The sequence below is a fragment of the Cetorhinus maximus genome, chromosome 8, assembly GCF_964194155.1.
Source record: "Cetorhinus maximus chromosome 8, sCetMax3.hap1.1, whole genome shotgun sequence".
NCBI lineage: Eukaryota > Metazoa > Chordata > Chondrichthyes > Lamniformes > Cetorhinidae > Cetorhinus > Cetorhinus maximus.
Genome location: NC_135886.1, coordinates 95,516,373 through 95,530,546, shown reverse-complemented (window position 1 = coordinate 95,530,546; position 14,174 = coordinate 95,516,373). Strand labels below are relative to the sequence as shown.

At 44.9% G+C, this 14,174-nt stretch overlaps 1 protein-coding gene across 2 annotated transcripts in view; it reads right to left on the bottom strand.

The window, feature by feature from the left end:
* The window catches only part of tnmd (tenomodulin), a 154,124-nt gene extending 140,186 nt beyond the window's left edge, over positions 1–13,938 (bottom strand). For both annotated transcript variants that reach the window (XM_078546248.1, XM_078546249.1), the window contains exons 1-2: positions 13,823–13,938; positions 13,492–13,626 (exon numbers count right to left, since the gene is read on the bottom strand). In XM_078546248.1, the coding sequence (XP_078402374.1) occupies positions 13,492–13,626; positions 13,823–13,876 (189 nt within the window). In that variant the 5' untranslated portion in view covers positions 13,877–13,938. The remainder of the gene's footprint in view (positions 1–13,491; positions 13,627–13,822) is intronic.
* Between the last annotated feature and the right edge of the window lie 236 nt (positions 13,939–14,174).

Sequence of the window (14,174 nt, the reverse complement as noted above, 5' to 3'; positions counted from 1 at the left end):
AAGCCACACAGGCTTGTTGTCAGCCGAATTTAGAGCAGGTTGCATGACTCCATTCATTCCCCCATTTTCCCTAAATTAAAGACACAGTCCCAAATATAACAATCTTATAAACTTCATATTTGTAACAGTATATGCATATGGAAGATATCTATGAAGACCCACCATAATTCATTGTTAATCCTCCAAAAATGAAATGTGAGTATACTTGATTTCCCTGAGTATACCCTCCACTACATTCCTGAAATTCACAGTAGAAGGGAAACTCTACTCTTTGAGAGACTAAGTGATATTGTCTGGCTTGCTTTCCATAAAACATACCGTAGGCCACATGATATGAAATCGTTTGTTGGCATTTCACAGCAAAGAAATTTGGAGCCAAGGTAATTCTACCCTTTCAGCTCACAGAGTGTAAAATGTCTAGTGAAAGTTGGTAGACACACAAATGTCTCTGACAATGGTTCTATGACAGAATTTGGCTCTCACTCACTAAACACATATAGCAAATTGAAAATTAACAATTCAATTAAATGCACTTTCTCACATTAAAAATAGATCAATAATTATGCCAATTTGGAGAAGTTGCAAAATTGCCTACACTCTAAAAAAACACTGCTGCAGAGCAGGAAAGAATTTAGTGGTTCCTTGCTCTGGCTTGGCTCTATGATAATTTAATTTTTGAAAATATTTCCAAATTAAGTCTGCGAGGGATAAGTGTGACACCTGATTGATTACCTAACAATAGAAGACCACAGTTAGCATCACTTGAATGTCTCAGTATCGCTGGCAGACATAAATGAGTCTTATGACTCATGCCCAGGAATGTAATTGTGCTACAAGAATTTAAAAAATATATAATTCATAAAACAGGCATGGAACGAAGATTTCAATTCGTGGCTTGTCACAAATCTTGCACATCTGCAGAAAAAATTTGGCCTTTTTGTGGCCTGATCGCGGTTCTTTTCATTTTCCTTCTTTAAAGATTCTAACACATTTTCCCTGAATGGTTTTACTTTCCTGACATATTTCTATGGCTTGTGCTATTTACCTGCTTACAGTATATCAGCATAATGCACATCAAGGGCTGGGTTTTATGCTCCCCTACTGGCAGGTTTGAAGGCAGCAGCTCTCTAAGGCGGGTCCTCTTCCTGAGAAACAGGCGGAAGTCTTGCCGAAAGGCAATTAATGCTGCTCCCAGTTTTAAATTGATGCGAGGCAACCGTTGAGATCACGGGCGGGCTCCCCCCAAAGTTTTAGCCGTGCGTGGTGGTAGGACGTGCGGGGATTGCGATGCCCCATAAAACCCAGCCCCGGGTTTTGGCCTGCTTTGAGCACAGTTTTCTGACCATTTTAATGATAATGACTTTGTGACAAATATAAGAGCAAATTTCAAGGAGTCACAACCACCAGGCAAGGCTCCACTCCAAGAGCAAAGCAAAACCACATCTTAGGTGACTTTTATATCCCTTTTAGCATTTATGGGCGGAATCGTCTGCTCCGGGCCTAAGTCCCATGGCAGGGATGGGAGGCGAGAGTGTTTTTCGCCACAGAGCCCAGCAGGAAATCATGTGATGCTCGGCTCATTAATTATGCAGCCGGGGATTTCCTGACGTTTCTTATGGTGAAGCAGCAGGATGTCGCACGCCCTGCCATCATATTTGGGTGCCACTTTTAAAAGGCACCTGGACAGCTCCTGTTAACTTGTTTTTTTACAATGGACCAGGACATGGCACACAGAAGCCAAGGTGCACAGGCCCCCAGATTCAGCGATGCAATGCTAGAAGTGCTGCTGAATGCAGTGGAAGAAAGGAGGGGTGTCCTTTACCCAAGGCATGGGAGGAAGAGGCCCACTTGTCTCACCACCCCTGCATGGGAGGCAGTTGCCAAGGAGGGAGCATGCCCTATCTCCGTCCCCTCACAACATTCGAAGACCGGGCTTCTGAGTTGACAGGGGAGGATCGAGACCATGGATGTGGAGATGGCGAGGCTGGCCTCCCCCAGCCATCCAGTGAGGAACCATGCTTAATGTCTTCGCTTAGAAACCTGAGGGTCATGCTCGGTGCTATGTTGGAGGCAGGCCATGCAGTCACTAATTTTCTCCTCTTTCCATTACAGATGCCAGCAAGAAGAGGGTCAGATCAGACCCCGAACGCCAGGCTAGCTCCAGCTGCAGCCCACAGAAGGAGTGACAATTGCACCTGTTGAGCTGTCATAGCAGTCACCTGCACTCTCCACCAGTCCAGAGACACACACTTCGGCAGGTACTAGAACTAGTTCAGGCAGAGTCTCACATTCTGGTGGTCACCTCATGGACACACACCTGCAGCAGGAGGAGGAAAGTACAGCTGGGGAACAGGCCCCTGTGAAATCCGACTCAAATGCCGACCCTCAGGAAGCGGTCCTAAAAAAGAAGCTGGAGATGCAGTGGAAGGCTGGGGAACATCAGACAGAGGTGTCAGCCGCCTTCAGCAGAGTGACATGTGAAGTGGAGGAGTCCGTCCACCTGCTGGCGGCTGAAGTGGCTGCGACATGTGTGTGCATCGAGGTCTCCATGCGGAGAGTGGCGGATGCCATAGAGAACCTGGTCCAGCAGAATGCCCAGTTTCTGCCGGAGGTGTGTGTGTGTGTGCAGACCTTCACTCCATGGTTGTAGCCATGGGCAAGCTTTTGCAGAGGCTACGAGAGATGGGGATGGGGGACCTCAACCTCCCTCCAGGTGCCCCTTCTCAAGGAGTTAGCGAGAGGCCCTCGGGCACCCAAAAGGAGGAGCAGCGTCAGGCGGACACCCTTGGGACCTCCACTGAGGACTTTCTGAGGGTGTCTAGCCTTCTGAAACCCCTTTGTCTTTGACCCCATCAGCCCTGGCCTCTGGGACCGCAGATGGTGCACCTGCCCCAGAGAAGGTGACCTCTAGGCCTCAAGGGTCCGGACGACGCCCGCCAAAGTCATCAAAGGCATCAGGGCATAGTGGTCAGCAGCCTGTGTCCACCCCTGCTGGAGATGAAGGGGAATCACCCGGACAGGTGGCAGGCAACGAGAAAAGAAGTTCAGATCTCTCTATGGTAACACGGTGCACTCTCATTGGTCATTGTTGATGCACAGTTGTTAATACATGTACACTTACACTTTAAGGAAGTTTGATGAGTTTTTATTGCATCTATTAGTTTTAAATCCTGTGCACACCCCTTATATTCAAGAGGGCAAACCTGCCTGGGTCTATGTGCCCTGGAATCATGCAGGCGCAGGGAGGCAACGATATTTGCCAGGGCCCTTGCGAGTCATGTGTGAGAAGCCTCCCACGCACGCTGTTCCTTTGCCCTTCACAGCCCCTTCGAACTAAACACCTTTGTCAGAACCACTTGCCGTGGTTCCCCTTCAGTTGTCCAGTTGAGCTGACCTGCAACTCTGGCCACTTGATGACCCAACTCCCATCCAGCATTTCCATATCTGGACTTTGAGGCACTGGTAGGCTCACAACAGCTTGTCCTTTGAGCTTTGCTGCAATATCTCCTACCTTCCACCCATTACCCACACCCTCCCCCCATCACCACTGAGCACCCCCCACCCTCATTGTCACAGTCAACCTTTCCATGATCACCATTAAACCACAAACCGCCCCCCACCCTTTGGCCCATCACAGTCACCGTCCACGTTCCCTCCCTCCCCGAAGAGCCCAACCCAGTCACCATGGAAATGCCCATCCTTGTCTTCCCACCCCAAAGATCTACATTTCATTTTGTGGCTCCTCCAACAACCCTAGCCGCTCCTTCATCTTTCATCACAGGACCCTCACCCTCCACCCTACCGCATACTATTGCCCCCTTTAACAGTCACAATTCCATCCTACAACCAATTCCCTCACTCCTCCCCCAAGGATTCATCCATTGATTCCACAGACACTTCCCTCTGAACCTTACCCCCCCAACCACTCACGGTCCCCTTCTCCACCTGCACCCCCCACCCCACTCACAGTCCCCTTCTTCTCGTGCAGCACCCCCCCACCTTACAAACCACTTCTCCACCTGCACCCCTACTCACGGACCCACTCTTCCCCCACGGCTCTTCCCATCCGCCATCTCTATTCCTCTACCGCACCGATCCAACACCCCAGCAGGACTTCAATCATTCCATCCCCCCGTTTTGGCCTCCACACCCACCCCACCTCTTTGTACCTCTCCTTCCTGTCTTTTCTTTCCCAGCTCCAACCACAAAGACCATCGATGCACTCCATTACCTGTTGCAGCTGTACAACTGCTGCTCAATGCTCCAGATGCTCGATGGTCTACATGCTGCTCTAGGGTCCACCATCGTGAGACCCTAGGGTCCACAAGACACTCCAGTCCTCCATCCAGTTAAGTCCTTCCATGTGCAGACCGCGTTGGTCCGGACATATTCCAAACCGGCATGAAATCCCGCTGACAGGACGAGTGACTGGATGGAGAGGGACAATTCCAGTCAGAGTGTTCATTTTCATCTCAACAATGAGATGCAAAACGGCTTCCCAATGGCCTCTGGCAGGAATAGTAACCTGCCATTATCCCACCATCAGTTCCTGACATCAGGAAACTGATTTTTCAGCTCCTGTCATATTGTCTGCCTTCTCCCACCATGAACACTGCCGCAGGCGGGAGAGGACAATTCCACCCATATCTTCAGCTGAGATTAGATGAAGACTAAAAATCCTGCTTTTGGCTAGATTATCCTCTACTGCTTTTAATAGAAGAGCCCTTTCTTATGGCATTTAAAAAAAAAATGTGAACTTATATGAATTGACTTTGTATAAAAATACAGTCCATTCCCAAATCCTCACTGTAAAGAATTTAAAAAAATCTGTGGTCCAAGCATTCTGGTACCGCATCAACACTGTCAACCATTGTCCATTCAAAGGGAGGCCACCAATTTAAAAATTCTAGGTCAGGGTCTGTGCCACTACGTGTACATCTTTGGTGCCACCCTACCCTGGGAAACCACAAATCTGACCTGGGGAAGTGAGGGTGCCCATTTCCACTTACATGTGGGGGCTAGTTTGTTCCTCTCTCTCTAAGTGGTCTCACTGATTGATCTTCATCGTTACTAGGCCAGTGGGTATGATGGCCTTTCTTCCAGATAAGACTAGATTAATGGAAAGAACTTTTTGCCCATGTAAGAAAAATTACTTAGTCCCTCCTCCCCTTGCCCTAAATAACTCCTGAAGAATGAATGCACAACACAGAAACAGATCATTTGGACCCAACTATACCACATAGGTGCTTATGTTCCACACAAACCTCCTCTTATCTGACTTCATCTCATCCTATCAACATATTCTTTGTCCCCCATGTGTTTATCTAGCTTCCCCTTAAAGGCATCAATCTGTTTCATCTGAGAGTACAAATAATGATGATCTCTGAGCCAAAGGCAGCAAAAAAGGGTATTTCAGAAAAATATCTGTTGTGTTGTTTTGAGTAAAAAAAATCCATAAAACACCAGGCAGTGAATTCTATCAAGTAGTGAATGGTCAGCTGCCATTTTAGAGTTCAAACTAAAACCAACTTCAAGGAACATCCTTCATGGCTGTTCTATGTACTCTTGCTATTTTGATGTTTTTTTGAAACAGATCTCAATAGACCATACAGCTCAAATGAAACACACAATAACTCAAACAAAATAAAACCAACTGATGATATTCAGAACTAGGATGTATTAACATTCTGACTTTTCATTTTTTTCTATTACTGTAACAACTGAATTATCTTATTGAAAGTGACAATGCAATGTAGTTTGTTTATATAAACTGAACCTGGTGATCAAATCATTTAACTTCTGATGTAAACATGTAAATCTTGGTTCTGCTTCCAATATAGTTCTGCAAGCAAGACCAAAAATAAACACATAAAATTAAATGAGAGTATTATTATTGGTTGGTTTTCTGCCACAAACAAAAAGCCATTAATGATCGACAATTGGCTGTGTGGTTTCTGATTTGCCACCACCTTCGCTGTGGCGGATTCATAATCACTTTTCCATAAATTCACAGATCAGCCATGATCTAATTGAATAGCCGAACAGGCTTGAAGGGCTGAATGGCCTACTCCTGTTTGAGGCTTGAGGAATATCACAATGTAAATAGTGTAAGGCATTCGACTGGGCCAGCAGAAAAGCAAGATGGCTTATCCCATTCGGTGATTCAAGATTTGGAATTGTTTGAACTTGGGTTGGCTTTTGGTTCCTAATTCACCTATGGGTGTGGCTAAGAAGGCAGTTTACAGATTGTGAGAAACAAGCAAAGCCCATCTTTCCCTCTTTCCCTTTCAGCTTATTTGACCTGTTGTTCCATAAATCTTAGCGCCCACTGCCATGAATCACGTAGCACCCATAATTCAAGAGATTTAAAACTTATTAAGGTGCTGAGTACCTCTAATTGAAAGCTATTGCTCCTCTGTACTGTGTACTCTGGTATTTGGCAAAGCAAAATACATTGCCTGGAAAAGTTAAATCGTTATTGAGCAGCAGCCTCACATGAAAAATAGATTAGACTGAATTGCATCCTTATTTCTATTTTGCCCTAAGATAAGCTGGTTTAACCATTGACGAGATCAGCTATGAAAGTAATCAGCACACACAAATAATTACTTACATGGAAATATGACAGTAGATCGGGGTTCTCAAGGTTTTTTTTCTTATTATCTAATTCCTAAGCTATCCACATTGCTCTACCGATGGCAATTGATTTCTTGAACAGTTGGAAAGCTTCATAATAGTTAAACTGCCCCATGGGTGGTATTAAGCTCACATAAGTGATGTAAACAAATCAAATATGTCAGAACAAAATGGCATGTTAATTGTCCCACATCCTGTTTTATGTTGGTAGTCCAAATAAGCTAAGGTTTCTTGAGTGTGGTGTTACTTTGCATTTTATTACAATGCTGAGTTAACATTGTAATATAAAGTCAAACCTAAAATTTTATAACATTTGAGGTAAATTAGCTTCTAGGCTTTTTTTCTAAATCCTCATCATTTTATTGAACAGTAATTTCATGACACTGAAGACTGAAGAAATAATCTATATTTTATGAATGCAGTGTATCTTGATCTTGGTTGTGATCAAGCTGCACTATAAAATGATTATTTTACATGCTGTTATGGGAGACTTACACAGCTGAATTTTCATTCAGTTAAGGCGGCAGGTTCAGAGGCAGGCCTGCTGCCAACTTTGCAGTACTGTCTGGTGTACCATCCTGCCAGCATGTTCCTGCCTCTGCCTATTTTGAGAGAAGTTGCTTCTTTGGGGGAGGCGGTTAGCCAGTTAGGCCAATTAAAGTGCCTATTAAGGGCACACTTCACACCCTGTTTGGAATTTTCCATGTGGCATACAAGCCCTCCGCTGAGGCCGAATCCTGTCGAATGGATGAAAATAGCCTCATGCTAGCAGGCCAGGGAGGCAGCGATGCCTCATTCAATTTCCCTCTCCCCACCCCAATGACCACAATTACTAAAGGGCCACAGATGCAGCTACAGCTATCCTGTTGAGGGGTCCGCCCTCCACACTGCTGACCAGACGCCTTTGGCCACATTTTATTTTTGAACTTTCTATAGTCTTCAGAGGATGCTTCCATCTTGAGGGATCCTCTCATTCTCCCATCTACATTGGTAGCGCCCACCTCTCCTAGTGGGACTGTTGGCTGCCCAGAACCTTGGGCACTCTGGCTCTCCTGGCTGTGGAGCCCGTCCATGTCCTTATTTGGATGAGGCTCCTGGAGGAGGCCTTTTAAATGGCCGGCTCCTTAAAACTCCCCCTCCAGGTACCACCACCGGCATTCCCAGGTTCCTGGTCCGCATTTCATCACCACGGCCGTATCAGGGTATAGGAACGAAAATCCAGCCCAAAGAGTCTGATTTTTAATGCAGGTTTGTTCATGAAAAAAAGAACTTGCATTTAGATAATGCCTTTCTGATCATCTCGAGCGCTTTGCAGCCAATGAAGTACTTTTTGAAATAGATAGTCACTGATGTTATGTAGGAAATGCAGCAGCTAGTTTGCACATAGAAGGATCCGACAAACAGCAATTTGATAATGTGTCTTTTTTAAAGTCATTGTTTGATGAATACATAGTGGCCAGGACATGAAGCTGAATTCTGGCATCAAAGGAAAACAAATAATATTTTGCTTCCTCCTGTTGGCAGCATTAATCACTTCTCAGCTAAATTATAAAGCACAGATCACAACACAGCAGCAGCAACATACCTCAGTCCCAGCTCTAGAAGACTTCAGTAGTCAAGCCTATTAACATGAGTAATCCATTTCTTATCACCACATTATGCCACAGCAGTACGGTATCACTCGTTGACTGTAAACACTGATTGACCATGCATAATTTATAGCTCCCTCATTAGTTGGAACAATATATCAAACAGTTCTCCCCCCCCCACCCCCCACCCCCCACTAATGAAGCCCTGTTGCATGATTTCCAGGCACAGCATTATGGAAATTGTCTATGGCCTAAACCTATTAGAGCCAATAATAGTTTATCGCAGCACAATACTTGTGGATAGATGTCTCATTCAGCACATTATAAATGGTGTGATCTACTACAGGTCAATCTATTTTGTATTTGAAAGCTGTGGATGCCACACAATGACTTGCCAATTCATTGCTGAGTACAGGTAGTGACAATGGCAAAAATGGGGAGAGTGGCTGCTGAAAAAAAGAGTATGGTGTTTGGCTGCACCCTGAGCAGCTGAAACTCTCCCACTTCTGTTGCAAAGAGCGTCCCTTAATTCTACTTGTAACTATACATTACTTTCAATTTAAAAAAAACATACATGCAAAGAACATATTTGTTCAAATTGAAGCTGGAGTAGACCATTCAGGGTCTCAAGCCTACTTACTCATTCAGTAAGATCATGGCTGATCTTCTCAGTTGTACCTTTGCACACTATCCCCTATCCCTTTGTTCTCTTAAGTCACCAAAAGCCTATTGTACTCTGACTTGAATATCCTCAATGACTGATGATCCACAGTTCTCTGGGATGGTGAATTCTGAAGATTAACAATCCTTTAAGTGAAGAAATTTCTCCTCATCTCAGTCCTAAACAGCCAATCCAGTGGCTCAAGTGCATGTAACTTGTTTTAAACAAATGTGTTTTCTCACCTAGCAACTGTGTTTAAATCATGCTTTTAACATAATAGAAAATCCCAAGGCTCTGCACAGGACTGTGATCGATTAAAATTCAACCAAGCCACATAACTAGATATTAGGAGGTGACCAAAAGTTTGGTCAAAGAGGTGGTTTTATGATCCATCTTAAAGGAGGAGGGAGAGGCAAAGAGGTTTAGGAAGAAAATTCCAGAGTTTAATGCCTGGAGAGCTGAAGGCCAATACTGGAGCAATGAAAAGAGAGGGTGAAGAGACCAGCATTGTAGGAGTACAGAAATCTCAGCAGGTTACAGGGTAGGAGAAGGTTACGGAAATAGACAGGGGTGAGGTCATGGAGAGATTTGAAAATAAGAATGAGAATTTTTAATGTCCGTTCCAGCTCTTCAAGGGGGGTGAGTTATTCTGGGTCCTTGCACAATTCCTCTTGGCATATCACTCAAGTAGAAAACCACCAGGTGTGAAACCTGGACAGAAAATACCTGGAATAAAAACAGAAAGTGCTGGGGAAAAAAAACTCAGCAGGTCCAGTAGCATTTGTGGAAAGAGAGTTAATGTTTCGAGTCCAATATGACTCTTCTTTGGAACTCAGAATATACCTGGAGCTGATTGAGAAGGATATCTCAGCCAAGTCCAGCTCAAACCGCTTGCCAATGCTTGAGGTTTATTTGTTAGTTTTGCAATTGGTGGAGTTTTTTTAAATACAGGGGAAATTTACATGTGTAAGTTTACTTCATGTGTGGATCTGATCCCATTTTCTACAGAAACTGGTTTAGTTATAACTTTCAGTTGTGTTGCATTCAGGTCTATTTTGGGGTCAGATTTCTGCTCAGCTTTCTCGGTTTTGGCCAAACCATCTACTGTATCTGACTTGAGTTGTCCAAAGGCTATTAAAGGCATCATTGCATTCAAGCTGATGGTTCTAATAATCCCTTACCTTTTATGTGTTCCAGCACTTTGGCACTTATGTAGTTTTATTTCACTGACATTTTCTTTCAAAATTAGAAGGTACAGATTCAAGTCATTCCAATAGCCTTTCGTAATGTTCAGCATCCCAATCTGTGGCAGAAGTTCATACACCTTAAGAAAAGTGTAGTTCTTTCTTAAAGGAAAGATCATACTGTACACTGTGACTGGTATAAGGAGGATATATACGACAATTGTTGACGATAATTAGAAGTTGAAAAATTCCGTCAGAAATGACTTTGCACTGAAAGAATTCTGGTATGCATATTTTATTCCCCAGAATGTGTGTTTTGACAGAGCATCTGAATTCATTGTGAGAGAAGTCAGAGATGTAATATCCCAAGTAGATGCAGGCAATGTAGTAATGTAAATACTTTAACAAACAAAATGCATAACTTTCGACCAAGTGGAAATATTGCCATATCTGATCATGGTAGCGTTCAGTCACAACAATCACAGTTAGCATATTGAGTCTCCTAACTCTTATGGTACACAATTTATCAGCTGACTTTTTAGGCCCTGGTGAGGGAAATCACAGAGGGAAGCTGGCTTGAAATTTCCTGCCATCAGCCAGTGTGCTGGTTCCCTGGCACCATCCTGCCCCCGGTCAATTCTCCCAAAGCAGGACTGCAAATGGAAGGTAACCAATTGAGCTCCATACTGGCCACTTAGGGCTTCTTTTTGGAGGCTGACTGGGATTTTCCAGTCGGTTTCCGGGACCCCACAGGCAGCGGGGAAAAGTGGGGGCTGCTTGGAGGCAGCTTCCTAGTGGCCAGGGGGTCTGCATTCCAGGCAGGCTTACGGGTCCTCCCTCCCTGCCAGGCTTTAGCTGAAACCATAGGCCCCCTGTGGAGGGGATCTCCATCCATCATGAAAGATCACAGACCTGAAAGGTTAATGTGTATTTTTCTCGCTGCATGATCTGCTGAGTATTTTCAGCTTTTCCTGTTTTTATTTCGGTTTTCCAGCATTTGCAGTATTTTGCTTTTGTGCTGATCAGAAACCTTTGAACTGTAGCCATGAAAATATAAAGTCTATGTCTTAAGCACAGGGACTTGCCCTTCACTGATCAGCAGGGAGTATCAAATTATGTAGCAATCCTCAGTGGGAAATGAAAACACTCATTCTCTTCCCATGGAAGATGTGGGAAAGCTTGCAGCTTAGTGTTGTTAGCACTGACTAATAAAAGAGAGTAGATGCCATGTGCAAGCATTATCAACTCACCCGCTAAGTCATTGGTAGGAGGTCCACATTAGGTTCTACAATAAAAGGTTAAGGAATTCTTTGTGCCTTGAGATTCTGGAGTGAGTTGCCTCCCATTCAGAGCAGGAACTGTCTTCAAATGGTTGTCCTTCTCAATTCCACCACAGAAGATCTCCCCCTTTCCCTCTCCATCCCCCACTTAACAGTGTCTCACCCTCTCAGTCCCTTCTGTGCTCCCCTCATGACAATTTGGGTCATTATGCCTTTCCTTCTTTTCCTTATGCCAAAAAATCCAGGTCTGGAATTTTATGGCCTTGATGAAGAGCCCAAATGCTGGGGGGGATCCCCATCCCAGCCATTTGTGGGACCCCCATTCCCATTTGCCGGCCATCCGGCAACTAATTAGTTGCTGTTAGGGCTCTTGTCCCTTTAAAGAATGGCCAAACGCACCCCACCCTGCCACCCAGGAACTGTCAGCCATCAGAGGTCCAGCAACTTAGCATTGCCAATAGGAGTGGTGGCCACTGCTGGCACTGCACCTGAACAAGAGGACTCATGCCATGGAAGCAAGCCATTCACCTAACCAGTTAAATGGTCTGGGGTCACTGGGGCCAGTCAGGCAGCCCTGTGAGGTGGATTGGGGGAGAGGGGGGTGATTGGTGAGGGCAAGGAGGGTTTTGCCTTGGGGGCAGCTAATGCTGTTAAGGAACACCTCCCTGGGTCACAGTTCCCAAGTAGGAGGGACCCACCACCCCACCCTGTCCAAGCCCGCAAGAGGCTGCCAGGACTCACCCAGTGGGTCACTTCACATGGCGGCGGGCCAACCCACTGCTTGTAAAATGCAAACAGCAGTGGGAAGTGGCCAAATGGCTCAGTTGGCCTCTGGGTGGGAGGGCTGTCCTCCACCTTTCCACTGAAAAATGACATAGTAGCAGGAGGACAATCACCCCTCCCGCCTATCGTCGCCACTGTGCAACCACCAACCTCCCCCAGCCCTCCTTCACCGGAGGGCAAATTCAGCCCCACAACTCCACGCCTGGCTGCTTGCTAATGTGGACCCACTGGCACCGGTTCCACGAAGCACAACTATTAGTCTGGATGGGTGCTCAATTATTTGCAAGACAGCACCTTAATATTAATAAACATATACTAGTATGGGTGTTGCATGAAAATCATGGTGTAATCCCAGCAGTAATGATTAGAGACTTCTGTTAGTGGTGTTCATGGATGAATATTTGACATCATGGCCGAATATTCCTCAGCCTGTTATTTTAACAGAAGCAGTAACCACTGAGTAATAAGATCATTGGCTCAAGTACCATTTCAGATCTAAACTGACACATGAGCGAGAACCGTACTGATGGAGTGCTGAGAAGGTGTGAGGTGCTGTCGGAGGTGATGTCTTTCCAATAAGACATCAAATCAAAGGCATGCCTGCCCTCTTGGGTGGATGAAGACGATCCCAGGGCACTATTTGGAAGAGCAGGGGAGTTCTCCCCAGTAGTCTGCCCAACATTCATCTCTCAGCCAACACCACTAAAACAGATTATCCAGCCACCATCACATTGCTGTTTGCCAAGCATAAATTGGCTGCTTTACCTTTTACATTACAACAGTGACTACACTTCAAAAGTACTTCATTGGCTGTAAAGTGACTTGGAGCATCCTGCGGTTATGGGAGCCTTTAAAAATGCAATGTCTTTGTTTTCAAATAATCACCTCTTGATAGACGGCTTGTTAGCATTTATCCTTTAAGGTTGCGAGCCTGTAATTTCCAGCTTTATAAGGCAGGTGATGCCTGGAATTTTGAATGGGGGAAACAGTGACTACCCCTCGTACAATTCTACTGGAGGCAATGGCAAGGAGAAAACGTACCTAGTCTTGAATGAACTTTAGGACGAAGTATTATCTTATTCTGGATCAGGAGACCACTCATTCCTTTGTACCACATTTCCAAGTTTGACACAAACGCTTGCTAAAACCATTAGTATTGTGTTCCTAGCACCAATCGAAACCCACCTCAAAACCATTACTTGAACCTTAAAATGCCCAACTTTTTACAGCGTTGGCTCTTCGTCTGGCACTATTAATTTAGTAGCGACTTTACACAGTAAGATCCCACTGGCCTTTGAGCGCAGCAATCAAACGTCGACCAAGGGAGGATTGTTATAGCTGTACATTCTCCACCTTACCTTGCTCTCCCTCTGTTTCCAGTAGTACCGAACACCAAACGAACCAAAGAGCAGGAAAACCGCCACGAGAGCCACTAGTGTCCCAAACTTCAAATATCGTGCGAGGTAATTGTGTTTTTTCTTCGCTGAAAAGGTCTGAAAATGTGCAACAAATTAAAATCCTAACTTTGATCAGGTAATCACACAGCACTTCAGTAACTAAAAGGAAATTAAGCATGGAACTATGACTTTTTCCTCATCTGCAAGCGAAAGTCTCTTGAAACCGAAGTGTTCAAGGTGCAACCCCAGCAAAAATAATTGTTACATTTATTATTTTAAACGACATTCTTACATCTGTAACTAAGTGCTGTCCCTCAAGATTTTGGCTCGGTTTTTCTGCCATCATTTGAAAACACTGGTCCGAAAGCCTGAATCACACGTTATTCGTGAGCATCGAGCAAACGAGACTTTTATTCCCCAAATCCAGACACTTGCAATTTCACTTTAAGAGGAGTTTCAGAGGCGTCTCTTAAAGGCGCCGCTCGCTGCCTCTGTAATTTCGTCGCAGCGCCCGGATTGTCAAATCGCCACTCATGTTGACAGCAAAGTCCAGTTAACCTGGAGTTTTTGCTAAAAAAAACATTTGAACAGTTTGCGATGTGTCAAAGTTTAATTGCAACAGCAGCTATTTTGCATTGTGCCCA